At 40.4% G+C, this 26,476-nt stretch overlaps 2 protein-coding genes across 5 annotated transcripts in view; both read left to right on the forward strand.

The window, feature by feature from the left end:
* HEATR5B (HEAT repeat containing 5B) overlaps nt 1-22,261 on the forward strand; it is a 54,032-nt gene extending 31,771 nt beyond the window's left edge. The window contains exons 25-35 of the mRNA XM_069852470.1: nt 931-999; nt 2,122-2,301; nt 3,667-3,904; nt 4,542-4,802; nt 5,093-5,220; nt 5,407-5,551; nt 10,318-10,587; nt 13,542-13,766; nt 16,221-16,372; nt 18,882-19,095; nt 20,537-22,261. Of these exons, the coding sequence (XP_069708571.1) occupies nt 931-999; nt 2,122-2,301; nt 3,667-3,904; nt 4,542-4,802; nt 5,093-5,220; nt 5,407-5,551; nt 10,318-10,587; nt 13,542-13,766; nt 16,221-16,372; nt 18,882-19,095; nt 20,537-20,841 (2,187 nt within the window). The 3' untranslated portion in view covers nt 20,842-22,261. The remainder of the gene's footprint in view (nt 1-930; nt 1,000-2,121; nt 2,302-3,666; nt 3,905-4,541; nt 4,803-5,092; nt 5,221-5,406; nt 5,552-10,317; nt 10,588-13,541; nt 13,767-16,220; nt 16,373-18,881; nt 19,096-20,536) is intronic.
* Nucleotides 22,262-25,323: 3,062 nt separating this feature from the next.
* Nucleotides 25,324-26,476, forward strand: part of STRN (striatin) — a 75,982-nt gene continuing 74,829 nt past the window's right edge. For all 4 annotated transcript variants that reach the window (XM_069852471.1, XM_069852472.1, XM_069852473.1 and 1 more), the window contains exon 1: nt 25,324-25,684. In XM_069852471.1, the coding sequence (XP_069708572.1) occupies nt 25,382-25,684 (303 nt within the window). In that variant the 5' untranslated portion in view covers nt 25,324-25,381. The remainder of the gene's footprint in view (nt 25,685-26,476) is intronic.

A 26,476-nucleotide genomic window follows, 5' to 3' on the forward strand; every position in this document is an offset into this window, starting at 1 on the left:
ATTTATAACAAATTATAAGCTGGCAAAATTTAAAAATTTAGTAGCTATTGATTCTTAAAGCCAAATATTACAAGTTATGTTCAATTTTTGACAAGAGTGGCATTTCATTTGTAGAGTTAGGAATTGGAAAATAACACTGATTCTGTTCCATATGTAATATAATAAATTTGTTTCCTTCAGAATGTATGTATATACTTCTGTTTAAATAAAAGATACAAATTTATAGGAACAGGCAGTTAAAGACTTGCGGAGTGTGTGTGGGGGAAATTATTGCTTTATTTTGCTGTGTAGCTTAATTCCTTCACCTCTTTTGTCTTCACTGTGTCTTCAAGATCTTTGCAAATACTTTTTAAAGGCGAGCTTTCATCCTTTTCATTTCCTGCCTTTTTCTTCTTCCTTCTGTAGAGCTGTAAGCATTGCTTCTGTCTCTTTGACTAGATTCCTTCTGTTTCTGAAAAATGCTGCCTGATAACGACTTCCTAAAAGGCTTTTTTGCCAGTATTTGTCATTTTGGGAACTTGTTGCAAATCTAACCATAAACATTTGATTTCACATCATTATTCCTTTGAACATCAGAAAGTCATTTGCTTCTTGAGCCTTTGCATAAATTGCACTTGTAATATTTTCATGATTAAAAGGATACGCATTAACAGAAGAAAGATAATACCACGTATTTGACAAAGGTGGTTGAGGCTTAAAAAGGTCACGGGCAAGCAGAAAAAAAACCCAACAAAACCTAGTTTAGGACTTTGTTGTTTCACATATCTACTAGACAACAAGGATAGGTTTGGGATGTTACTATAGCTTCAAAATTGGCAGGCTTGTCTTGCTTGTCCTGTGTATGTGTTTGAGCCTTAAACAAGGTGAGATGAAGAATATTGTGTCACTATTGTTTTAGTTGGATTTTTTTGTTTTTCTTACTGTGAACAGGTTGGAGCTGCTCTGAGGCCAGCTTTTTCCCAAGATACACCATCTGATATAACTGCGAAAGCCTGCCAGGTACGGAGCAAAATATTCTGATAGTATAATCCAAACTGATTTTCCTTCTTTTTGGTAGAAGTGTGCAGAAGAGAAGTAGCAGCAAGTGACTGGAAAATTTTATAAGCCTAAGCTGTGATGTTTTTTGCAGCATCTTTTGAGTCTCCTGGTAATATATTTTGTTTCTCAGAAGTGCAAAAGTCCCTTTTAGGAGCTACATCAAAAAATACTTAGTCTTTCTGAAACTAATTATGTCTTCATGCCAGTTCTGCATTTGTCAGTTCTGTGGGATTTTTTGCTTCTTGTCCTTGTAGAATCACCACCAGCATCAAAGCAGCTATTCTAGAAGGATTCATCCTTTTTCTTTGTAGAAAAGCAGCTGCACCAGAATACTCCTACTGCCTGCATTATGCATAGATGTGAATGTATGTTTCAGAGGATGAATGCCAATGTATAGCACTTAACAGGAGCAGCTGATCTGTGTGATATTTGGATTCTAAGTACCTGTTTGGGTTCATTTAATTAAAAAGAAAAGAAAAGTGGGGAGACACCCAGCTGTCTGTCTGCTATTGATTGTTCAGAATGTGGTACTGTTGGTTCCAGATCAGAGCCCAGTTTAAAGATTTTTATCTCACTTGTTTCTTGGTGTTTTCTTGACATTAATGTTCTAGAAAGCTTGTTATATGAATCCTTAATACGTAATTTGAGAGGTGTGAATTTTTAAAAATGTACTTTCATTGATTGCTGTCCATTATTTTTTTTTCACAGTGAATGCAATAACACATTAATTGAATGATTTGACCAGACACTTGGGAACAGAATATAAAACTTGTTATTACCTATTTATGGAGCATTAAAAACTTATTTTAAGTATTTTCTATGTACCTTTTAAGTTCCATTGTAATGTGCTTTGCAAATACAGCCTTTGTAGCTACCTACCTGAGCAATTCTGCTATCATGAGTGGTGAGCAAAAAAAGGAAAACCTTGGTTTTTTTATTTTAAGCAGGAGAAAAGCTTCTAACGTGAGGGTTTTTTTTTGTGATGATTACTTTGTTTTTTGTTTTCTTAGAGTATTTTTTTTTCCATTTATAAGGTTATTAGGTTTTTACTGGTTTAGAGTGATTCTAAACTTTGTTGTCTAGGTATGTAGCGCTTGGATAGGAAGTGGGGTTGTAAGTGACCTGAATGATCTCCGCCGAGTTCACAACCTTCTTGTCTCTTCCCTGGATAAAGTGCAAGCAGGAAAGGGATCTTCTAGCCAGCTTTACCGAGAGAGTGCAACTACTATGGAAAAACTTGCAGTTCTGAAAGCATGGGCTGAGGTAAACATTGACCATTAAGTCTTTAAAAGTTAGAAAAGAATTTGCAGCATAATAGCAGCCTCACACCTCACTAGTTGTTCAGCCAGTGAGCCTTGCACCTGCCCTCCTCCATGCCTGTTGCAGATCCACTCGTGGGGTGTTTTCGTCTCTATTTTCTCTGTTCCTTTTTCTGCCACTGTGTTGATCCATATTTCAGTGATATTTGTTTATTCTTTGTTTTACTGCACTTCTCTGTTTTAAACTATATACTTACACCCTATCAGCTTTTGATTTTCCTCCCATCTTATCACTCTTAAAAAGCCCAAACCTAAACAATATTAAAATATATTCTGGTAAAATATTGCAGTTAATTAACTAGGAGCTTGTCCAAGTTACAGGCTTAATGTAGATATTATTGGGGAATGGCTGAAATACTAGAAATCTTCAACTATTTCTGAAACACAGAATTAGCACTACATACATTACCTTGCTTCCTGAAATGTTACTTGCATGCTGTAGAGTTCTACATACAATTACACAAATGGTGCTTTGGTTTCTTTTAGTGTAGTACTTTAAGATTTGGGGTTTCTTTTTCAGTAAATTTTCTTGGAAGGTACTTTTGAAATTACAGAGGAAAGTACATTTCAGCTGTATAGTGTTAATCATGCCATACTGTAATATTCAGCTTTGATATTGTTTGGTAGGAACGGTTGGACTCGGTGATCCGGTGGGTCTCTTCCAACCTGGTTATTCTGTGATTCTGTGATTCTGTGATATAGAACATCTGTTGTGTGAAGACACTTATTTCTGTTCTACTTATTTGCTAAAAATGCTTTTTTCACTGTATTTTTCTGTTATTTCTGCTTATTCCCATATTTATCTAAGTTTTTGAAAATCCTTTTATTCCCTTCTAGCATCTATCCAAGAAAAACACATAGATGTTCTAGTATTCATGTAATGTTTGAAGCTATTTTCATGTCTTTCTGGAAGCAGAATAGGTATCTTAAAGAGACAATTACTCTAATTTATCTAGTAGCTCTTAATGTATGTCAAAGAAGCCTTTGCAGTAAGCATGCCTTGATTTAATAAAATCAGTTATTTAAATCAATATGTCTATTTAGAGCAGCAGTCGTTGACACTTGTTTAGGAAAGAAGTGTGTAACCACATTGTTTTAGGAAATTCTCCTAGATGATATATACTAAAAGAAATAAGAAATTTATTTAAATAAAAGGTAGTTGTCTTGCAAATCTCTCCTTCCCATTTATTTTCTGATGAGTCATCTGTGTGTGGAATTTGTTACTTTCACATGAGAAAGGCTGCTGTTTTTTTTCTTTTTAGGTTCTCAGTTCTCACAGCATGTACTTTCATATTTGTGTTTCTTCTAGGTGTATGTTGTTGCCATGAAAATTAAGAAAGAAGCAGAGACCAAACCAAAGCGCATTTCAAGGAACACAGAGGAGGATGAGGATGACTTTGGTACTATAGATGAGTTGCCACCAGACAGTTTGATAACACTTGTACAACCTGAGCTGCCTGCACTTAGCCGTCTCTGGTTGGCTGCACTGAAAGATTATGCTCTTTTAACTTTACCAGCTGAATTTGCTACCCAGCTTCCTCCAGATGGTAAGCTCTTAAATTTCTTTTTGTGTTATTGTGAAAAAACGAGAGAAAACCTTAGATGAGACTTGAAAATTATTCCATAAATTATTTGGCAGGCACGTTTTTTATGCAAGTGATGAATTTCTGCCTGTATGTAGTAGGAATGTGTGTTTGAAGTTAGTGCTTTTTTTCCTTCAATCTGCAGTGAAGATATTCTTTATCTGAACCACAGACATCATTAGAACATCATTAGAACCAACTCTTTGTAGAACTAAGAATACTTCTATATCTCTAATACTTTGATATCGCATGCAAAAAGATGTTTACTGTAAGAAAAAAAGCGTAGCCCTTGAGATGCTGTCTTATAATATTATACTGAGCTAAGAATGAGTGTTCTGCATGAAAAATGCTGCAAGATCTGATGGCTTTGCCTGCCTTCTTGGCTCTCTGCTTACTGTTCCATTGTGACCATTGCACTTTTTTAGGGGAGGTACTAGTGTTACTCCTTCATAAGGAGAATTGGGATGCACTGTCACTAGGAAGGATTATATCTGGATATGTACGTGATCACCCAGAATAAATAAACTAATAAATTTAGAGTATATGCTTTTTGTCTGTTATTTGCAGAAAATTTCAGAATTTACCTTTGCTTTGCTGATAGGGGGAGCATTTTACACTCCAGAAACGATTGATACGGCTAGACTGCATTACCGAAACTCCTGGGCTCCCATATTACATGCTGTGGCACTTTGGCTGAATAGTACAGGATTTAATGCCTCAGAATCAGCAGAAGAGACTGCTGCAGCAACGCCCAGTTCACAGAAATGTGCTACATCCATTATGTTAAACCAGACACCTGGAACTCCACCTACCACTAAATCTTTGCTGGAGATAAACAGAGATCGAATGCACTTAATTTTGGGTAAGAGTTACGAGTTGAGGGTTCAGTACCAGTAAGATAACATACGTGCTGTAACTGTTCATTATTTTTCCTACCAAACCTTGGGGAGGACATGGTGCAGAAAGGAAAACAAATATAATTCTGTTATTTCCAATACATAAACTCTCTTTTCCTCTAAAGGAAAAAGAATTGAGAAAAACATTTATCTTTCTGAAGTTGTTAAGAACCTACTGCACTTAAAAAGAAATTTGAAAAAGAAAACTTGATTTTATGATGATATGAACATTCTTCTTAATTATTGCTCTTTTCAGGTGTTAGTATACAGTTTCTCTGTTCCCCGCGACCTGAAGAGCCTGTTGAGCATGTTACATCTTGTTTACAAGCACTTCATACCTTATTGGATTCTCCGTGTGCGAGGATCCATATTGCAGAGGATCAGGTACTGTATAAGCATGTTGTAGTAGTCAGCTTTTTCTAGGTCTTGATCTTTCATCTGTGATGATTACAAAAGCTGTAATTATTTTTTCATGAGGAAAGTATTTGCTCATCATAAGCAAGTGACATAACAATTAGGAATTGTTAAGACCTGATTAATTTTTTTAATGTATGTTTTGTTTCACTGTAGCTCCTTGGTGTTGAACTCCTGAGCGTGCTTCACCGACTTCTTCTGACCTGGGATCCTCCTTCGGTCCAGCTGCTGGTTACAGGAGTTGTCCAGCAGATAGTAAGAGCAGCTCAAGACTATTTGCAGGGAAAAAGGAACACCCTAAGTAAGATTTTGAAAACACAGCTTGCTTTGCAGAGTAAATAAGCAACAGGTTTTCATTTTGGGAAACAAATTCATTAGAGCATGCTTAAAATGAGGAGGAGAGTGTTGTTTATTCCACAGATACTTTTGATGTGTTCATAATTCTACCTGCCAATTTCTTAACTCTTAAGTGTTTTTCCTTCTTATGAATGTTCTAGCAGTTATTCTTTTCATGTCAAGAGTTTTGTTAATTTTTCTTGAATATGAGTGATGAAAATTATATTCAGCACACAACTTAAGATCTTACTATACCTTTCTCAATTTCATTAGTTTAAATTGACTGTGTTCTAGCACTTCATTTACTTTTTTCTGAAATTTAATGGTTCAGCCCCCAATGTAGGGTCTCTTAGTGCATCCCTGGCACAACTGGCATTCATGTGTTAAGTGAACTGCTGCTGGAACCAGTGTGAAAAGTTTCCTGCCCTGGAGATCTTGTCAGGAAGTGGAGCAGATTTGCATCTAGGTTCTTACTTCACTGACATTCAGGGCGTGTCAGCAACAAGGAGCTCTGGGAACAGGCTGTGCAGTCAGGAGCAAGGCAGTTGGCATGGAAATACATGCTCATGCAGCCCAGAAGTACTGCTCAAGCCTCTGCAAGACTGCTCAAGTCAGCATAATGATGGCAGTGACATACAGCAAGTCTGCTGATTGAGGAACAGTCACCTCTGGCACATCAGAGGTCTAATGACCTGGCTTGAAATTGAGATCAAAGTCCTGGATGTGACTGTCCTCCAGGTGCTCTCTGTGCAACCAGGGCTGGAGGTGATATTGGTCTCACCTGTGAGATGTGAAGGAAATTGTATGTGAAGGTGAGCAGACTGTGTAGTGTCAAGAAAGGCAGATGGAAGAATTTCACGTTCTTCATAGAGATCCTGCAGGTGCAGGAGCCCAAGCCCCATGAGTCACAGAAGGACAGATAGCTATAGGCCCTGCCACAGTATGGCCCTGGAGGATGGGACTACCACCAAGTTGTTGGAGACTGCAAGGTTGTCACTTCTGACAACAGAAGTCTTTATCTCCAGACATCTTGTTGGAGAGCTCTATAGAGATCTGGCAGCAAGAGGAGCAAGCTGTCAGGGTAGGTATCCAAGCCAGCCATCCCTCTTCGAACAAGTCAGAACTGATACCACTAAAAGGACGTGAAGGATGATATCGGTTGGGTACTCTCTTCTTGTTTGCCACAGACTGCCTAATTGAGAAGAGGAAGTGGGTGAAGCCATATTAAACCAACTGGAAGAAGCCTTCCAATCACACACTGTTACTAATCACAGACTATTACCCTCCAGATATCCAGTCCTGGAAGAGCAACACTACAGGATGCTAACAATCTGAAGCTTTTAGAAGTGTATGAGGCACAAATTTTTTCAGTCCAGATGCTGGACAGCCCAAATAAGGGAGATAATTAATGAATCTGCTCCTCGCTAATGCAGAAGGTAGCTGTGGCTGTAGCAGCCATGAGGAAATGGAGTTCATGATCCTGAGGGAAATGAAGAAAGCAAGTAGCAGAGCAAAAGCTTTGGCCTGACTTAGCAGACTTGGACTTGTGCAGGGAGCCTGCAGAAGAGGTCTTGTGATAAGCTTCCCAGAAGGGCAAAGCACAGAGAGATGGTTCATCTTTGGTGACAAAACATAGCTTATCCAAAAGTGCAGTTAGCAAGGCTAACTTGGCTGAATGGGAGCTCCTGACTGAGCTGAAATGTGAAGAAAGTGTATGCATGGTGGAAGCTGGGGCAAACTGCTGGGGGGACTGCTGGAGCCATCTGCTCAGGTGTGGTGGAGGAGTGGAATGAGGAAAGCCACAATCTGGATGGAGCCGAGACTGGTGGTGGATGTCAAGTGTGACAAGAGGGCTTTTGTACATATGTTGGCAGCAAAAAGACTGAGGGAAGATGTGTCAGGGGAAGAAATGAGGCAGTGTTACCTTCTTTGCTTAGTTCTCCATGTGGATTGAGCAAGTTTAGGGGAGAGAGTTGCTACTTCTAGTAGAAGAGCATCAGGTTAGTGACAACTTGGTTAAAAGCTGGGTGTACCTTGAACCAGATGAGATGCATCTGAGGGAGTTGGCTGATGACATGCCAATGCTGCTACAATCATCTTTGAAAAGCTGTGTTGCTCAAGAAAGCTCTCCAGTGTTGGCGAACAGTAGATGCTATGTCTAACTTTCAAAAAGTGAAGATGTGAGGTTGATTTGGGGACAACTATGTGCCAGTAAGCCAGCTGTGTATGTTGAAAGGTTTTGGAGTAAATTCCCTTGGAAACCACTTGTGAGTACATGAAGTAGAAGAATGAGATTTGAAATAGTGAGCACAGACTTAGCAAGACGAATAATGCCTAATCACCCTCTGTGATGAAATAACTGGCTTTGGATGAAGATAGAATGGTTGATATTTGACTTTTGCAAGGCTTTTGACCCAGTACTCTGTAGTATCATTGTCAAATTGGAGAGGCATAGACTGAAATGTAGGCAAATAACTGGTTATACTGTTGGGTGTGAATGGAGTTCCGTGATTCAAGTCTAACTGGCAGCTGGTTGCAACTGCTGTTCCTTAGAGTTCAATATTGAGTCTGCTGCTGTTTAACATCGTCATCAGCAACCTGGATGATAGGACACAGAATGCACCCTCAGCAACTTTGTGGATTGTCCAAGTAATATATACACTGGAAGGCAGTACTGCCTTTCAGGCGAATCTTGAGTGGCAGGACTGTGAACTTGCTGAAGTTCAGCAAAGACAAATACAAAATCCTGCGTTTGGGATTGAATAACCCTGTGCAGTGGTTTAATCTCGGGGGTATGACTGGATGGATAGCAAATGTGCCAGATAACAAATTGATTGTGAATCTGTGCCTGTGCAGTGCTGAAGACTGTTACTGGTCTGCGTTAGAAGAGCATGACTGGTAGATTAAGGGATATGATTTTCCTTTCAACTTGAGTTTGTGAAGATGCATCTGTAGTAGAGTGTAGTTAATTTTTGTTGCTATTCCTCCTGATCCTGCTGACAAATTGAAGTCCAGTGGAGGTCCACTAGGCTGCTTAGGGAGGTGAAGTATGTGACACATGAGGAGAGGCTGAGAGAGCTAAATTTGTTTAGTTTGCAAAAGAGAGGGTTTATATGGGATAGAATAGCAATCTCCCTTCCTAAGGGGGATTTAAAGAGAAAACCAATTCAGTCTCTTCTGAAAGACATATGGTAGAAGGGACAAGAGACCATGGACACAACCTGCAGCAATGGAAATCCAAATGGTATACAAGGAAAAAAAATTGTCACCATGGGAGTGGTGCCCAGGGATGTTGTGGCATCTTGATGCTTGGAGATATTAAAAACTGGACCAGCCCCGAGCAACCGTCTCTTCTCTAGCTTTCAAGTTAGCCCTGTTTTGAACAGGAGATTGGACTTGGATGACTTACAGATGTCCCTTTCAACTTAAATTTTTCTGAGATTCTCTGAGATAATATACCTTAATCCTTCCTCTACTTGGCTTTTATAGAGCTTTAATAAAATTCGTTCTTTTTTCTTTTATTTCTACTTCTGGTATGATGTTTTTGTTTCTGGTGTTTTTGCTTAGGCTTTTCATCAGCATATTCTATGAGTTTATTTGTACTTTGTGTTAGAATATGCTTGATAAGGGTATTAGCATCACTCTGAAAGTTACTTTCTGAGGTACATTTTATAACCTTTTCCTTTTAACAGAACATCTTCCTGTTCAATCATCCCTTCACCATTTAAAAATCTCACATTGGATGTACTGCTTCCATCTTTGCCAGCTTAATTAGTTTCCAAATGGCAACCTGGCAAATAGTTCATTGATATCTGGTTAGGTTAGGTCTGCCGTGTTTTCTTTTACCAAAAAGAAGTAAAGTAAAACCCAAAGAGCATTCTTTTACTAAAGAAAACTAGCTTAGTCTGGCACAATATACTGTTGAGGAAAAAAATGAGTGTTAGCTTTTGCCTGTTTTTTCACATAGAAACAGAGAGAGGATTTTGCTGGAACTTGAGGAACCAGCACAGCTAAAAATACAAGCTCTGTTCCTTCATATGAATTAATGAGATTGTTTACTGTAGGCCCATTAAGTTGCATTTTTCAAATCAGTGAATGTGATAACACTAGCAATCATTTAAATTCATAGGAGCTCCATAGGGGTAGTTCAGGCCAGCTTTGACTTACTGAATCTCTGTTGCTGTTTAATGGGAGAAGGAAAGACTGCAGCTGGCCAAGCTGCCATTCTTAAGAGAGACTTTCTGAACTGCATGCACTGAAATCATGAACTCAGACACAGAATCTTACAATGCTTTTCTGTTCTCTTATTTCATAATCAATTTAGGCTGAACTGGAATTTTGTCAGGGTGGAACATTTAAGAGCTATTAAATTAAAAAAAATAATTGCCATTCCTATTTATTTGACAGTCATTGCTGTTAATTTTACAATCATTTTTAAAAGAAGCAAAATAATCACTGTATTTTTATTTTGTGTAAGTATTACTACTTTTTTCCTAGTTCTGTTTGGATCTTTAATAAGTATTGCTGCAGTCACAATACTTCTGAAGCATTTTAAACCCCTTTAAATCATTTTGTCTAAAATATTTAGTTTGATATGAGCCACGTTTGTCATATCTTCCTGTTGAAATAACTTTGTCTTCTTGATTCTTTTTTTTAAAGAGTTTTTCAGGTAATCTTTGTTCTGAAATCTTTCTTAATTGACCGCTCAGACATTTCTTTCCTTTTTTACAGATGAAGATGATGTTGAGGAAAAAGAAGATCCTCTTGCTTTAGGAGAGGGAGGTGAGAGTGGTGGTCTTGTGCCTGGAAAATCTCTAGTCTTTGCAGCCATGGAGTTGCTTATGTTTATCCTAGTACGGCACATGCCCCATCTGAGTTCAAAAGTGTCAGATTCTCCAAGTCACATTGCTGCTAAATCCCACCTCTCTGAGGAAAGTGCTCGTCTTGTGGCTGCCGCTGTTACTATACTGTCTGACCTGCCTTCTTTGTGTTCTCCAGCAGGTAAGCTATTACAACAAAACAAGTATGAGTGGTAAATATATTTTTACGAGGTACTTTAAGGGTCATCTATTGAAAAGTATGTTTAGATTGTAAAATCAATTAAGAACTCAGGCTTTTCCAGTGAGTAACGTAAGGAAAAGTTGAGGTGGTGGGGTTGCCATCTGTGTTAGAGAGTGCTTTGATACCCTCGAGCTCGATCATGGTGATGATGGGATCAAGTGCCTGTGGGTTAAAATCAGAGGAGCCCACAAGAAGGCAGATATTGTGATGGGCGTCTGTTATAGACCACCCAGCCAAGAAGAAACAGCCAATGAGCTCTTTTATAAACAACTGGGAGTAGTGTCACGATTGCTACATCTTGTCCTCCTGGGAGACTTCAATCTTCTGGATGTCTGCTGGAAGTACAATAGAGCAGAAAGGAAGCAGTATAGGAGGTTCCTGGAGTGCATGGGAGGCACCGAGTGAACCGACAAGGGAAGGTGCCCTCCTGGACCTGCTGTTTGTGAACAGAGAAGGCCTTGTGGATGTGATGGTTGGAGGATGCCTGGGAAAAAGTGATCATGAGATGGTAGAATTTTCAGTTCTAGGTGAGGTAAAGAGAGGGGTTAGCAGAACAGTCACATCAAACGCTGGGCAGACGCTGGACTGTTCAGAAGGTTGGTTGGCAAAGTCCCGTGGGAGACAGTACTTAAGGGCAAGGGAGCCGATGGGGGCTGGGTGCTCCTCAAAAAGGAAATCCTAACAGCTCAGGAGCAAGTCGTCCCCATGTTCCGGAAAAGGAGCCGGTGGGGAAAAAACCAGCTTGGTTGAGCAGAGAGATCTTGAGGGACATCAAAAAGAAGAGGAATGTCTGTGACCTTTGGAAGAAGGGACAGGTGTCTTGGGTGGACTACAGGGAGGAAGTGAGATTGTGCAGAACTAAAATCAGGAGGGTTAAAGCCCAACTAGAGCTCAGATTGGCCAAGTTGGTGAAAGATAACAAAAAAATCTTTCTATAAATACATTAACAATAAAAGGAGGACCAGGGAGAATATTCAGTCCCTATTGGATGCAAATGGAACAACTGTGACAAAGGATGAGGACAGGGCTGAGGTACTTAATGCCTTCTTTGCCTCAGTCTTTAATAGTAAGGAAAGTTGTTCCCTGTGTGTACATACCCAAGAGTTAGAGAAGCAGAACAAAGCTCCCATGATCCAAGAGGAGGTGTTTAGGGCCTTGCTTGTCCAGCTAGACACCCACAAGTCTGTGGGGCCGGATGGGATCCACCCAAGTGTATTGAGGGAGCTGGTGGATGTGCTGGCCAAACCCCTTTCCATCATCTTCCAACAGTCCTGGCTGACTGGGGAAGTTCCACTGGACTGGAGGCTGGCGGATGCTGTGCCCATCTACTTGAAGGGTTGCAGGGAAGATCCAGGAAACTACAGACCTGTCAGTCTGTCCTCAGTGCTGGGACAAGTCATCTTGAGTGCTATCATGAAGTACGTGCAAGAGAACCAGGTGATCAGGCCCAGTCAACACAGATTCATAAAAGGCAGGTCTTGCCAAACTAACCTGATCGCCTTCTATGACAAGGTGACCCACCTACCAGACAAGGGAAAGGCTGTGGATGTGGTCTTCCTGGACTTCAGTAAAGCCTTTGACACAGTTTCTCACAGCATTCTGCTTGAGAAACTGTCAGCCTCTGGCCTGGACAGGCGCACACTCTCCTGGGTGGAAAACTGGTTGGATGGCCGGGCCCAGAGAGTGGTGGTAAATGGTGTTAACCAGCTGGAGGCCAGTTACAACTGGTGTTCCTCTGATATAGAGGAACTGCTACTTTGAAAAAGGGAGTTGGACTAGATGATCTCCAGCAATTTCTTCCAGTCATAATTATTCTACTTTGTGTATTTATCTTCACAGCATTCCTGGAAGTAGGAAAATAGCAGGATGTGTGTTTCCACAGATGTGGGAAAAAGAGGCACAGAAAATATAAGGAAAGAAACTTGACTGTCTGAAGTGAGCTGTAAATTGATATTACATGTCTAAACTCAATAGCATCCTTCTTTTAGTCCTATAGAGACTTAGTCTACCTATGTTATTGAAACTCCTCCTAATAGAATCAGAGAATGGATTGGAAGGGTCTTAAAGATCCAATTCTGCCCCTTGCCGTGGGGAGAGGCACCTTCCATAGATCAGTTTGCTGAAAGCCCCATCAAACCTGGCCTTGAACACTTTCAGATATGGGGCATCCACAATTTCTCTGGGCAGCCTGAGATAAAGTTCCCATGTGTCTGAAGTCAGGTTGTGTGTTACTTGACCAATATTTCTTGAGTATGCCTAATCTGTATCTGGAGGACTGGTGGCACAAAACATGTATATAGGTATGGATTTCTTCAGAAAAGCAATGCACTAGAAGTATTGTTTTGTCTCCTTTGTAGAGCAGCCAGATGGCGACAACTTTTGCCAAGAACGTGAGACATCCAAGTAACTTCCTTACTTTGCTTCTGGGGCTTGTACCACACACCAGCTTCCTTTGAAAGTGCAATAACTTGGTTTGGATACTTGTTTCCAGACCTGTTATTTTTGTTTATTTTATAGGACCTTAGCAATATGCAGATCCTGTTTTAAGATGTTTAACAATCTGTGTGTGTTTAATATGATACATACCATGTATAGCATGCAGGGCAAGACTTTAATAGCTGAATCATCATTGCTGAATTGACAGCAGCACTTTAAGTGTTGGCTTGTATGACTTGTATCATATGCACTTCAGTAGTACTGATGAATTAATTTGGTGATAAAATATGAAATGGCAGATATCACTTGTTAGCCGAATTGCAGTTTATCTTGGTGTCTACTTTGCCTTCTAGCCATATATATACGTATTGGGAAAGCTGGAGAGGTTATCTGTGACACTTCTTGGAATGGGCTTCAGAAATTCTATTGTCTTTTTTTTGTCCCTTTTTTTTTTTCAGGATGTATGACAATCTTACCCACTATCCTATTTCTGATTACAAGAGTATTGAAAGAAACAGCAGTAAAATCAGCAGATAATCAGGTCCCACCTCCAGTCAGTGCAGCCCTACAAGGGATAAAAACTATTGTTACTCTCCCAACAGTCAAGACTGATAAAACTCAGAAACAATGGACAACTCTTATCCGCAGCACTCTGGCATCTGTCTTGGAATACTCTCAGCCTGGTAAGTGGTTTCCCGGTGCAGGGAAGTTAAAATTAATGAGAAATGGGTTTTGCTGTAATGAAAAGGCAAATATTGTATCTGCCTGTAATTTAATAGGCTTCATGTGTGAGGGTTGGAGATTAAAAGAGATGATGAATTGCTTGTAAAATTGATATCGGAGAAAGACTTAAGTGCACGCAGCATATAACTATTTAGAGTTACTTAATAGGTTGCATTGAAGACGTGCATGGCATTGCCTTTAAGAAAAGAGATTTACATCTCAGGAGTTCCCATTGCAGATTTGTCCTGGCTGGTCTATTTTCTTTGGCAATATTGATCATAACCTCCAGTTAGAAATATCTTTTTTTAGCTGATCTTACAGCCTCCCCCAGGTCCTTTCCATAGGGTATTTTTCTTTACTAGTTCAGACTTCCCTCTTCCATTTTGAATCCCATTACAATGTGATTATTTCATGCTTTAGATTTTCCTCAGGCTGACCTTACCAGTCTTCGTAGTTTCAGCTAGTGGCTTGTTTCTGGAACTTGGAAATCTGCCTTCTGATATCAATTGCTTTTTCTGACATCTGCTGAATGTCTCACAAGTAAAATCTAAACAAGTTCCAAGCTGAATTCACTTTACTTCCTGGGCTAAGCCTCAGTTTCTGTGACTACTGGCAACTCTAGGCATGTTGGCAAGGCCCAAGAAAGCTATCATTTCCCCACCATTCCTTTCCTCTTTCCACAGAATACTTGCTAGTTAAAGTAAAAGAGGTTTTAGTTGCCAAAACAGTGTTTGTAGAGGAACTGAAACTATAATTGGGTACTGTGCATGGATTCAACACCTTAAATTAAACCTCAAGAAAAATAGCAATCAATGTATCTTCTACATGTTTGTTGGCACGATTCATATAGTCTTAATGGCAGTGAACATTAAAGTGAGTGAGTATGAAGACAGCAATGGATAATTGTGGCAAGATTCATACCGGAGTGAAATATTCACAGTCCTATTACAAGCTTTCAGTGGTGAGAAAAAAAATCCTACCCCTGTCTAAAAAACCTGTTACGCACCAGCAGGATGTCAGCTCTGTCTCTTTAGAGAACTGCAGACTACTTCTCTTGGTTCACATTTGTACTTTGCTTTGTCCTTCGAAAAGCAAAAAAGATATACGGTCTCAGCTGCATAGTTAGCAAAAGAGAGACACAAAGATTTGTCATTTGCATAAAGGTAGTTCAGCCAAAAAACATCCCATTACATCCCCAAGGAGCCATTTATAGAGTCTGAAGAGAGGCTTGAATAGAGTTACTCATGTGAAAGATAGGGAGTGAGTAGGTAATTGCAAATGATCTTGAAAATGTCTGAAGGGAGGGATGAGTAGATTTGCATTAACCAAGTTAAACTTCTGATTTGATTTGTCACATCAGCTCTTGTCTTCCAGCCTTTTGTTACTGTGAAGGTTTCTCAGTCCCTCTTTCCAGAAATATTACTGATTTTAGGGGTTTTTTTATGGACTTCAGAATTTTTTCTTGGTTCTTCGAAGAGTGTTTCATTTCCATTCTTTTGTGGAATGAGACACATCAGACACACGAGTCTAAGGAAGGTCTACTGCATATGATTTCAAGTTTCATAATTCAATAAAACAAATTTTAAATTTATTTTTCTTTTAAGAATGTATCTCACTTAAAAGACTTGGATTAGTTTTTTGAAGTGAGGTTTCACATCAAGGCTAAAGCAATTGAGTGACTAGCTGACATCTGTAAAGGACAGCCATACTGTTTTTCTTTTTACTGATTATGAATCTACTGTTTCTTTGTGCCTCTCAAGATAGAGCAGAGCAAACCTGGCTAGCAAAACTAGCAGAAGTGCATATATATATATATATATGTATGTATATATATAAAAATATTTTTTTTTCTGTATGATATCTGTGAAAGCAGAGCTTGTGCAGGGTGAAATGCTTACTATTTGAAAAGCAGGACAGGTTAAAATAAGACTGCTTACTGGTAACAGGTAGCTGTCAAATCAGGTAGTCTGTTATGTGAAACCTCGTGTTAAGTAAAAGTTGTTGCAACGCTGGATATCAGTTTCTTACTCTGCTGTATCAGCTGAAGAGATTAAAAAACAGAAAGTATATTTTTAATGGGGAAAGGATCTAACCCATACATTTTTTTCTCTCTTGTTTACACATTGAAAACAAAAAATGTGGCTTGGTCAGAGAAATGGGTGATGTTTGTTCCCTGATATTTAAGTTTCGGAAAGGTTGACTGACTTTATTAAAACAGCTTTTACCATAGAGTTGTTCCCTTTTTGTCTAATGATAAAATGATTCTGTAATAAGTAGATGCATACTTACGTGCAGTTTCAAATAATTGCAGGTACATTTATTTCCTCTTTGTAAGTTTATCTGTGTTCATAGCCTCTTACTAAATAAATTCTAAACCATTCTTGGAGTACGCTAACAGTGTGTTTGTTTTCCAGAAGCCTCTAAGCCTGTTCTTGATGAAGTAAGCATACTTACAGCTATTGCTGTCTTCCTTTGGTCAGCGAGCACTGAAATAATTGGAGTGCAGTCTTTACAAAATGGATGTATGAGCAGATTTAAAAGTGCATTAAATTCCTGTGATCCTTGGGTAAGTTCATGTTATGGGAATGTGAATGATGTGTAGCTGAGAAAATCTAGTTGCTATATTTTTATCATATTTCCTGAATGCTTTGCGATGCCTTTACTTCAATGATGGATACTGCTTGTCAAAATATCTAGAATTTTCAACAGTGCATTACAGAAACTCTTCAATGAGTAAAACAACCCAAACTAAGTGCTTCTGGATAATGTATTTTCATGACCCTGTGCCAAATTCTTGACTCGCAGCTTTTTAAAAGGAAAAAAATCTTCAACATGTGAAAATGAAATGGTTGCAAATGAAGGCAAATCAAAAAGTTGGTTACCAGGGAGTGGTGACATTTCTATATTAATGCTGATCCTTTATCATACAAACTAAACCACTTTTTATGCAGATAAATATACAGCCCATATTTCTTATGAATTTTATATTTGTGAAAAATCTGTGTTTATTTTACATGTCCGTGCAAAACTCAGTAGTGCAAAAATGTAGTTTCTGTGGTCACCATCAGAACATCTACACATTATGAATTGTCTTGTCTCCTGATTCCACTTATGCCCTTTAATTTGTCTTCTTTGTGTAAGCATATGAACAGTGAGAGAAGTACTCATTTGTCCATCACCCTGCTGGAAAGCTGTCAGTGAGCCGGAATTTACTACTATTTTTGTAATTCAGAGAGAATGCTTTGACAGCAGCCAGATTGTGTCCACTGTCCTTGCTGATGTGCAGAATGTATACTCTGCAGTACTTGTTGTGTGTTCATTCTAGTTTTTTTAATATAAAACTCTTGTTGGGGTCAGTAACTAAACAGCCATCTGTTTGTAATAAAAGCACTATACTGATTGTACAAAAGTCATCGAACCAGTTATGGAGAAAACTCTTCTAAAGAAGTACTGCTGCCTCATAAGAAACACCATTTTTGAAACCATTACCACCTGCAAAAGTCTGGAAGGTTAGATATGTATATAGTAATAACCAGAAGGCTGGTGAGCTCAATTTCATTTTACTCCAACAAAGTAACTTCTTTGAGAAACCTTTGATACTGGGTGCTAATGGGTAAGTTTTACATGAAAATGTGCCTTGCATGCTTTGAACAAGCCTGACTTTACCTCACATGAGTTTTGTTGGACTTCTGTCAATGCAGAATAGTAAAAAGTTTTCTACTATATACATGGAACAAAAGAAGCTTGGATGGTATTCTGCTGTCAGATGCAGTCATAAAACTCTTACTGAAGTTACACGTGTACCTAAGAAAAGAGGCTTTTACTCCTTATTTCGAAGACTGATAATCATATGTGCTAAGAAGGAGTAAAGTTTGAAGAACGTAAAAAGAAAGAGAAGGGATCTATTTGGAATATTATGGAGAGTCAGAGGAATAATAAATGATGCTGAGTAAGTCATTAGGAGAAAATGTTCTTTTGTGGAGCTCTGTTATAAACACAAATGGTGTTAGAAGACATTATTACTTCAGGCCTTGAAAATATAATTCCATGGAAACCTGCAGCCATATACTAGTGAACTAACAGTGATCCGAGCTGCATAACTTTTAGTTTCTTACTGTGAGTTTTTATTATCTATAAATTTTTTATTCAGTATTTTTATTTATACTTCTGTGTGTCCTGTCAACCCCAGATTTCCCTCACAGATCATTGTGTTCAATAATACTTCCTCTAAAATGTTTCTGTTCAGCATGTGCTCATGCTTTTCAGACCTGAGTGCAGTTTGAAAGCATGTGCAATGTTTTATACTCGTATTTGTTCTCGAGTTTTACCTTTTCAAAAGTTCTGGATTATTTTTGGGGAATTTGGAGGAAACTCTTTGTATGCTTAAATAAAACACGTTCCTAAGTTCATCTAAATAAGATGATCAGTAAGTGATTGTCCCAAATGTTGACTTTAATAATGCCTGCTTTCCAGAAAAAAGAGAGAGAAGGGAAAAAGAAAATATGAGGAAGACAAGGAGAGGGTTCTGTGTTCCATCTCAGTGTACGGCTGCATGTATATGTTTTGCTACTATCAGCACAAGATGGAGAATGAGAAGAAAGGATGGACAGGCCTGCTGCTTTTGGCTACAGCCTTAGCTCATCTTACAGCAATAAGATCACTTTGATTTGAGTTATGTTTATGGGCTGGTTTGGAATAGCATTTTGTGATTTTGTAGACAGACCTGTTAGTGCTGGTAGTTCTGTGGCTTGAAGATATAGTTCTCTGTGGACCTGTGTGACTGATTTGTGAGACATTAACTATGCCTTTAGTTTCTCCTGTTGTTACTACTATTTGTTACCTGCCTCTTCTTTCTAATTGGTGTTCCTTTTATTGAAAAATGGGCTAATGTTATTTTAGCAGATGGGCTGCGTTGCTGCTTTCCTCTTGTTCGTTATGTTTCCTTCCCCTTTAGCCATCTTTTTTTTTTTTTTTGGTATCATGCATATCTCACATACATAGATAACAGAGTTTATTAGAATTCCCTGAGTTAACAAATAACTTTCAGGACAATGTGTTTATCTTGATTTGATTAGGTTCAAGCCAAGTGTTACCAGCTTCTCCTTTCTGTGTTCCAACACACTAATCGTGCCCTGTCAACTCCGTATATTCATTCATTGGCCCCTATCATGGTTGAGAAGTTGAAAGCTGTGGAAAGGAGCCGTCCGAACAACAACCTTGAGCTGTTAGCAGTCCAGGAAGGAATTAAAGTCCTTGAAACATTGGTAGCTCTTGGTGAGGAGCAGAATAGTAAGTATTTAGTTTTTCTAGTGAAACTTGTAATCCTAAAACAGAATATTCCACATCAGAAATCTCGCAGTTAGGAACTTGATGGTGTAGTCGCATACAGGCTGTGTCTGTGCAACCTACTTTTATGATTCCACTGCTAGAACTTCCATATACATAGACTGGTATAGAGCATACAGTATGATATACTGTAGCCTTTGCCTTTCTAGTGATTGAAGGAAAAAAAATTCTAAATGTGAACTGCAATAGTGAGCGATGTAACTCAACAAAGTTTATCTAAAAAGCCCAAGAAATTTAACTTTTCTGGTCAGGATATCTTGATTGTAGATTGATTCTCTTGTTTGCTTCAGTAAATAGAATACAATATTTATAGTTTATCTTTAAGTTCAGATATTCTCTAACTGAAACATTGTGTTTTCTAAAGACATACTCTGCAGACATTTGGCTTTAAATGCTGGTAATGTTTGTTGTAGAAATATTACTGTTGGTGGTTTTGCTTGGGTTTGTCCCCCGCCTCCCCATATTCCCTGTAGGTATTTCTCTTCACTGATGGTAAGACATTGAATGTGTACTTTCTTGAGACCTGTTCTGCTTCTGGCACAGTAGCTTGAGACGTATGTAAAATGAGATTTAAAAAGCCATGGGGAAGCAAAACATCTGATTTTTTGCTAATACTGGCTGGAGACAGTCACCTCATGAGTATTAATTTAGTAAGAACCTTTAAGGGAAAATCATCAATGATCTTGATAACCTACAAAATTTTAGATGAATGAATAACCATTTAAGTTCCTTGAGCTTAAAATTTACACTTAACAGGTTACGCATTTCAAAGGCATACTTGTATCGTTACTAGCTACAAAATTAGGCCTATTGCTTAAGATTAGCTACTTTTGTTTTGAAGATTAAGCCTTTTGATCCTTGTGCCATTTGGGGCTGTGGCCTTGTTAGGTCGTGCTATCACAACTGTAGTGGCAATGCTAGTTTTTGGATTGCGATCTTCCAGAATGCAGTAACATAGCAGATAAGTATTATGCTTGCTGGGGAGGCTGATGCTTGGATTAAGTTGAATAATGTTTTCTGTCTGTCTGCACAGTGTTTTGAAATCTTTTAATATAATAGGCACTCTACATTTCACAATCTCTTATCAATGATCTGCAGTCAGATGGTGCAAAGGCTTCTATAAAGAAGTGTCGAAACAAAATAACTGTGATGAACAATAATACAAGACTGAAATACAATCCTGCTAAGAAAGATTTGAGTGACTTAAGGACAGGAAACCATCTACAGTTCAGTTGTTATTCTTGATTATTTTTTATTGCAGTGTTTATTGTCAATTCTGAAAACAAAACTACCCTTATCGGTCTACTAACTGATACAATTAATTTTCTTTAGTTTTCTTCTCTGATGCAGTCATTACATTATGGTTTTTTTCTTTCACTTTTAGGAGTCCAATTGCTTGCCCTTCTTGTTCCGACTCTGATCTCCTATTTACTGAATGAAAATGCATTTGCTTCTGCATCTGCAACATCTAAAGATCTCCATGAATTTGCACTTCAGACTCTAATGCACATTGGTCCACTTTACCCACATGCTTTCAAGACAGTAATGGGAGCTGCTCCTGAATTGAAAACACGTCTAGAGACTGCTGTCCGAGCAAGTCAGGCCAGCAAAGCCAAAGCAGCTGCTAGGCAACCACCACCCACAGTACATTCCACCCCAACAATTAAACTGAAAACTAGCTTTTTTTGAATTACTTTTATTATTTTTGGACCTTTAAGTAGTCAGAAGAATTACTTTATCCTTAATGTGTTACTACATATATGTCTGTAATTTTATGTGATTTGTATGTTAAAGGCTGTCTAATAGAGCTTTGTGGAATTACTTGAAATCCATGCATTACAAGGGAAGTGGTGTTATTTGTATACATTTTTAGGCAATTGAATGTGATCATATTTATGAATTTGTGCTATAAATTATCCACCAAAAAATCTTATTCTCTGACTAAATAGTTTTATTTATTTTGAAAAGCTACCCCAAACCTCTGAGTGGTTTTTGAAATCTGGTGATTGTTATCTTACTGTTGTGCCAGCATGCTAACCTCTGAGTGGGGACGGAGGGGAGAGGGGAAACTTACAAAGTACTTAGCATGTACTGTGCAAAATTTCAATTGTAAAATTACATATTTTTTCCTTTTAAGAACAAAATAGGGAAGGGGATTGTCAGACCTTATAGATCATTTCAGCTTGCATGAAAAAGAACAACAAAGAATTGAAAATTTGCACCTTTTCTCAAGGTGAATGATCAAGCATGCTGTCTTAATGAGTTGTCTTTATTTATGTGGTGTATATTGCTTTCAGATCCTTTTCCATACTTGAAAATTAATAAAGGATGCAAAGAATCTAATCCCCTATCTCTTCTGAGATAAATTTGAAAGAATGCATTGTAAATTGAGTTTATAAGTAGAGCTGCCTACTATCTGCATTTTTCTAAGTGTGATTTTGGCCCTTGTAAGGTGTTGTGTATTAGCAGTCTTCTGCCAGACACTGTTTGAATATGATGGTTCAGTGCTCTGCTCTTTGTCTAGGCTCCTAGGTACTTAGCCTTCCTGCAATATTTTAGTCTTAGTGGATAAAGTTTGCAGAGCCAAATTACTTGAGCGCTTTGCACCTATACAGACTAAGGGAGCAAGAACACGAGCAAGAGCCAGGCTCCTCCAGTTTCTTCTTCCCCTACTGGGCTTTTCTTTTTTGAAAAGGATGTAGCTTCCCTCACATCAGACCAAGCTCGCTCAGCAAATTTTGGAGCTTAGAACTCAGATCCTGTGCTAACCTTACAGCACAGGGCCAGTGACTCCCAGTGTCGTCCATCTGCCAGATCTCACTGTGCCTATTGGCATAAGTGCATGAACTGTGTGTTTTCTTGTGTATACAAGACTGGCTTACATGATTCTTTTGGCACTGCTGTTGAATTTATGGGCTTCTATAGGGATCTTTCTATATGTTGCTTTATAGAGAGAAGCTACGTGACTAGAAGCCTTAGCTAGGCCTGTTGATTTTCATCTCTGATGCTTTTATAGATACTCTGGAAAAAAATGCATATTTCAGAGGCTGCTACTTCAGCACAAATATAAAAAAGGGATAGTAAGTAGAATTGAATGTGATTCATAGTTGGTTGAAATATTTGTAGATCATTATTTTTGTGTAGTCACTGGCCTAGTCTCTCTTTTCCCATAAGGAAAACTTTACATAACCCTTTAAGTACCTGTGCAAAATGGGGACAAGATTCTTTTGCCCTATTGAATTTGGTGTGTGCAGAATATGTAGCATAAAATTGGACAAGTTTTTATTTCACAGTGAATATTTTAATACTAAAGTGAGGACACAACAAGTGGTGCATACTCTTAATCTTTCAAATTTTTTTTTATAGAGATGGTAGCTTCCTGTCTTGTTCCGTTGTTTTGCAGGAGTAAAGATACGTGCAGAAGTAAAACAAATATGTTGGACATGAGGAGGGAAGTAATTTCACAACGTTTCATCTTTGCATATATAGGGGGAATTAAATTAAAATATATCGCTTTCTAATAACTGTTTCCAGCATTACAAAGCTGTTTTGCTCAGAAGTTCTGGACCTGTTTTATATTTGAGAGGAAATGTTGAAGAAACTCAGTGCAAAATTGAACACAAAAATTTTGCAAGTAAAACTAAGAAAATAACTTTATAACCTGTTTTAGATTCCCCCCCGGGTAGTCTAGTAATTAATGGCTTTGATGTTTGCTGGAAAGCTTTTGTCTATAATCGGGTTTTATTTACCTTAAATTTTATCTCAGCACTCTTATGTTTTGGTTGGACTGTGGTTTACAAGATCTCTGAAAACTCAGAAAATTGTGGGAGGGAAGTGTAGAAATCAAGCATAACTAAGAAGTCTGTAGGAAAATAGAAAAAAGGTGGTGGAAGGGAAAATGGCACTAGATAGATGTAGAGAGGTAGAGAAGGGAGAGGTTTTTCTTTGTATAGTGTGTAACTATATACAACATGCACAACTTTCATTTGTACACGTCCTTCCCCAGTTTCTAGTCCTCCTTTGTTTCTTTGCTTGCTCCTGACACTAAAGGTATAACCATGTGGTTATGTAATATTTTGGCATCAAATTTCATTCGATTAAAAACCACAAAATAACTTGAAATGCATATAGTGCTTATTGTTCTTTGTCACCCTCCTTTTCATCTTTTTCTGTCATTGGCCTGTTTAACGTGCTTTCTTATGTAGCTGCTTTGCTCCATTTCCCCTTCACGTCTTTCCTCTTTCTGCTGTTTCCTTCCTTTCTAAGTGAGTCTTGTTGTTCTACCACAGTTCCCTGCCGAGGTTCCCCAGAGCATGCTCCCTCTTCTGTGTATTTGCTCCTGTTCCCCTCTGCTCTCTGGTGTCTCAGTTGTCTTTCCCTCTTTAAAGTGTGAAGAGGTCCTCCAGCAACCACAACACTAAGCTCTGAGGGCAGAGTTATCAAAGCAGGTGAATATAGTTTCAGAACAGCCAGAAGGAAGCAGGAAATGTTGCTTGAGCAAGCAGTGGGGCACTGCTGCTGTGCCCTGGGCACGGTGAGGGGCAGTGGGACCCATTCTTGGTACCATAGTGACCCTACCACAGCAGCCTCAGTGTCTGCACGCTGTCCATCACACGCTGCTAGCGCTTAGCCCTGCTCTATAGCCTGCAGGTAGTGTGTTTGTCTTCATCGAGCCACCAGCATTAGAGTGGATGTAGCACAGCCTAACTTTTTGTCTTCATGTGTGACTTTGGGACAAGTGAGAGAGAGCAGTGCTGCTGGCTGCTTGTGCCTTCAGCCCAGGGCTTTGCCTCCAGCCTCTAGGTATTTTGTTTTCCCTTTCTTTGCAGCATGGTAATTCCTGAAAAATGCTGGTTTGCTCTTTGTTTCATCCTATCCGGGGATGGATTTATAGTGTTTGGTGCTTTGACAATGAACAAGGCTCAGAACAGAGTCGAAACAGAAACGCTGAGGGTGAAAGGGCAGGGCTTGACCCAAGTCTGTGGGACTACTCTGAGACACCAGCCTTTTTTTTCCATGTCCTGGGTATAGCCTGCCAGTGTGCCAAAACCATTTCAATCCTGGTCTGAGGTGGAGATAGCGATTAATCTATGCTCTCGCTGCTGCTCAGAGCTGCGCTGCCCCTCCTGCTGTGGGTTTGTGGGGCAGGAGCCAGGGCAGCTGCCCACGGTCTCTGACACCCTCCCAGCCATTGGGACCTGGGGGTTTGTTGCCCCCTGCTCCCTGTCATGGCTCGCTGGTCTGTACCACAGGATGGCAGGGGGTAGGGATGAGGCTCACTCACTGCAATGCCCTTCCTCGAAATAAGAGCAGTGAAGAGGTGAAAAAAGTTGATTAGGGAAATCTTCCTGCCAACCGTATCCTGCGCTGTGTCAAAAGAAGCATGGCCAGCAGGGTGAGGAAGGTGATTCTCTCACTCTACTCTGTTCTCATGAGACCCCACCTGGTGTGCTGCCTCCAGCTCCGGAGTCCCAGGCTTAAGAGGGATATGGAACTGTTGGAACGCACCCAGAGAAGAGCTGCAAAGAGATCAGAGGAACGGAAGACAAGAACACAAGAAAGCCGGGGAGGGATTTCCATGTAGTGAGAGTATGAAGGGGAATAGTATGAACTTGGAAGGGGGAAGATGTAGCCTAGAGAAGAGAAGGCTGTGAGGAGACCTTATAGTGGCCTTCCAGTGCCTGAAGGAGGCTACAAGAGAACTGGGGAGGGACTTTTCACAAGGGCGTGGAGTGATGGAATGAGGGGTAATAGCTTTAAATTGGAAAGGGGAAGATTTAGATTGGATATGAGGAAGAAATTCTTCCCAATGAGGATGGTGAGGCACTGGCACAGGTTGCCCAGGGAAGCTGTGGCTGCCCCATTCCTGGAGGTGTTCAAGGCCAGGTTGGATGGGACCTCGGGCAGCCTGGTCTGGTGGGAGGTGTGCCTGGCCATGGCAGGGGGGTTGGGACTGGATGATCTTTAAGGCCCCTTCCAACCTAAACCATCCTACGAGTCTCTCTCTGGCCCCGCCCAGCAGAACTACATTTCCCAGAATGCCTCTGGCGCGGGGCGAGCCGCCTCCCGGCAGTGTCCCCGCGGGGCCGCCGTAGCCGCGGCGGGGGCGGCTGTCAGGCGGTGACGGCGGGCGGGACGCGCCCAGGTTGTTGCTGCAGCTGCTGCTGCTGCTGCTGCTGCCGGGACGCGGCGGGGAGCGGGCGGCGAGCGCGGCGGACCCGGCCCGGCCATGGACGAGCAAGCGGGGCCCGGCGTTTTCTTCAGCAACAACAACAACAACAACGCCCTCCTCCTGTCCCCGCCGGCGGGGGGGCCGCCGTTGGAGCCCGGCGAGGCGGCGGCGGCCGCGGCGGCGGCGGCGGCCGCGGCCGGAGGAGGAGCCGGGGGAGCCTCGGCGTCCGGAGCCGCCGCCCCGGTGTCGGCTTCCCGGGCTCAGTACAGCGTGCCGGGCATCCTGCATTTCCTGCAGCACGAGTGGGGCCGCTTCGAGGCGGAGCGCGCCGAGTGGGAGGCGGAGCGGGCGGAGCTGCAGGTAAAACGCGGCGCTTCCTTCCCCGCGGGCCGAGGGGCCGGGAGACCCGTCCCTGCACCCTCCCCCCCGGGCAGGGCAGCAGCGGCCGCCCCGAGCCTCGCAGCCCCCTGGGGGACCGGGTCGCAGTCGCGCTCATTAACGGGCTGATGGGGGGATTCTCGTGGTTAAAGAACCGCTGGCCCCGCAGCGTTCGGCGTCAGGTGCTTCGGCGCCGGGCGCGTTGCGCTCTTCCTGGCGTTCGAGGATGCGGCCGTTGTTGTTGTTCCTCTTTGGCACTGTTTACGAGGAAATCCCTGTTGTAAACCTCAACGCTGCCCGCATCGCCAGCAGCCCGCTGTTTGGCTCTTAGTTGGCCACGTTTGAGACTGAAAAGTGTCTGCTCGGCTTCTTTTTCTTTGTCTCCTGCTTCCTGTCCATCTCTCTTTTTCTTCCCCACCCCGGTGTTTTTCCTTGAAAATATTGTCTTTGTCAAGAGAGTCTTGAGCCTGTTTAGCAATGCAAACCACCTCTCTGGCGTTGTGTTCGGTGGTTTGTTTGTTTGGTTTTTTTTTAATTAGTAAGGAAGTAATCTTTTTTAATTGCACTTTTTATGCAATTAAACGTTAACATCAAACTGGGAAGTGTGACAGACGTGACATTATTTGCCGATGATTCCCTTGTAGGAATTTAAAGGAAGTGGTCATGAGGATAGAAGAGTAATTTTTATTTTAACTTAAATGGTTCAGTGAAAAACTTAGTAGTAAATGAATTGTATTTCTGTTAACTACTTCAAGTAAATACTATGTAGAAAAT

This window comes from Phaenicophaeus curvirostris, chromosome 2 (genome assembly GCF_032191515.1).
Source record: "Phaenicophaeus curvirostris isolate KB17595 chromosome 2, BPBGC_Pcur_1.0, whole genome shotgun sequence".
NCBI lineage: Eukaryota > Metazoa > Chordata > Aves > Cuculiformes > Cuculidae > Phaenicophaeus > Phaenicophaeus curvirostris.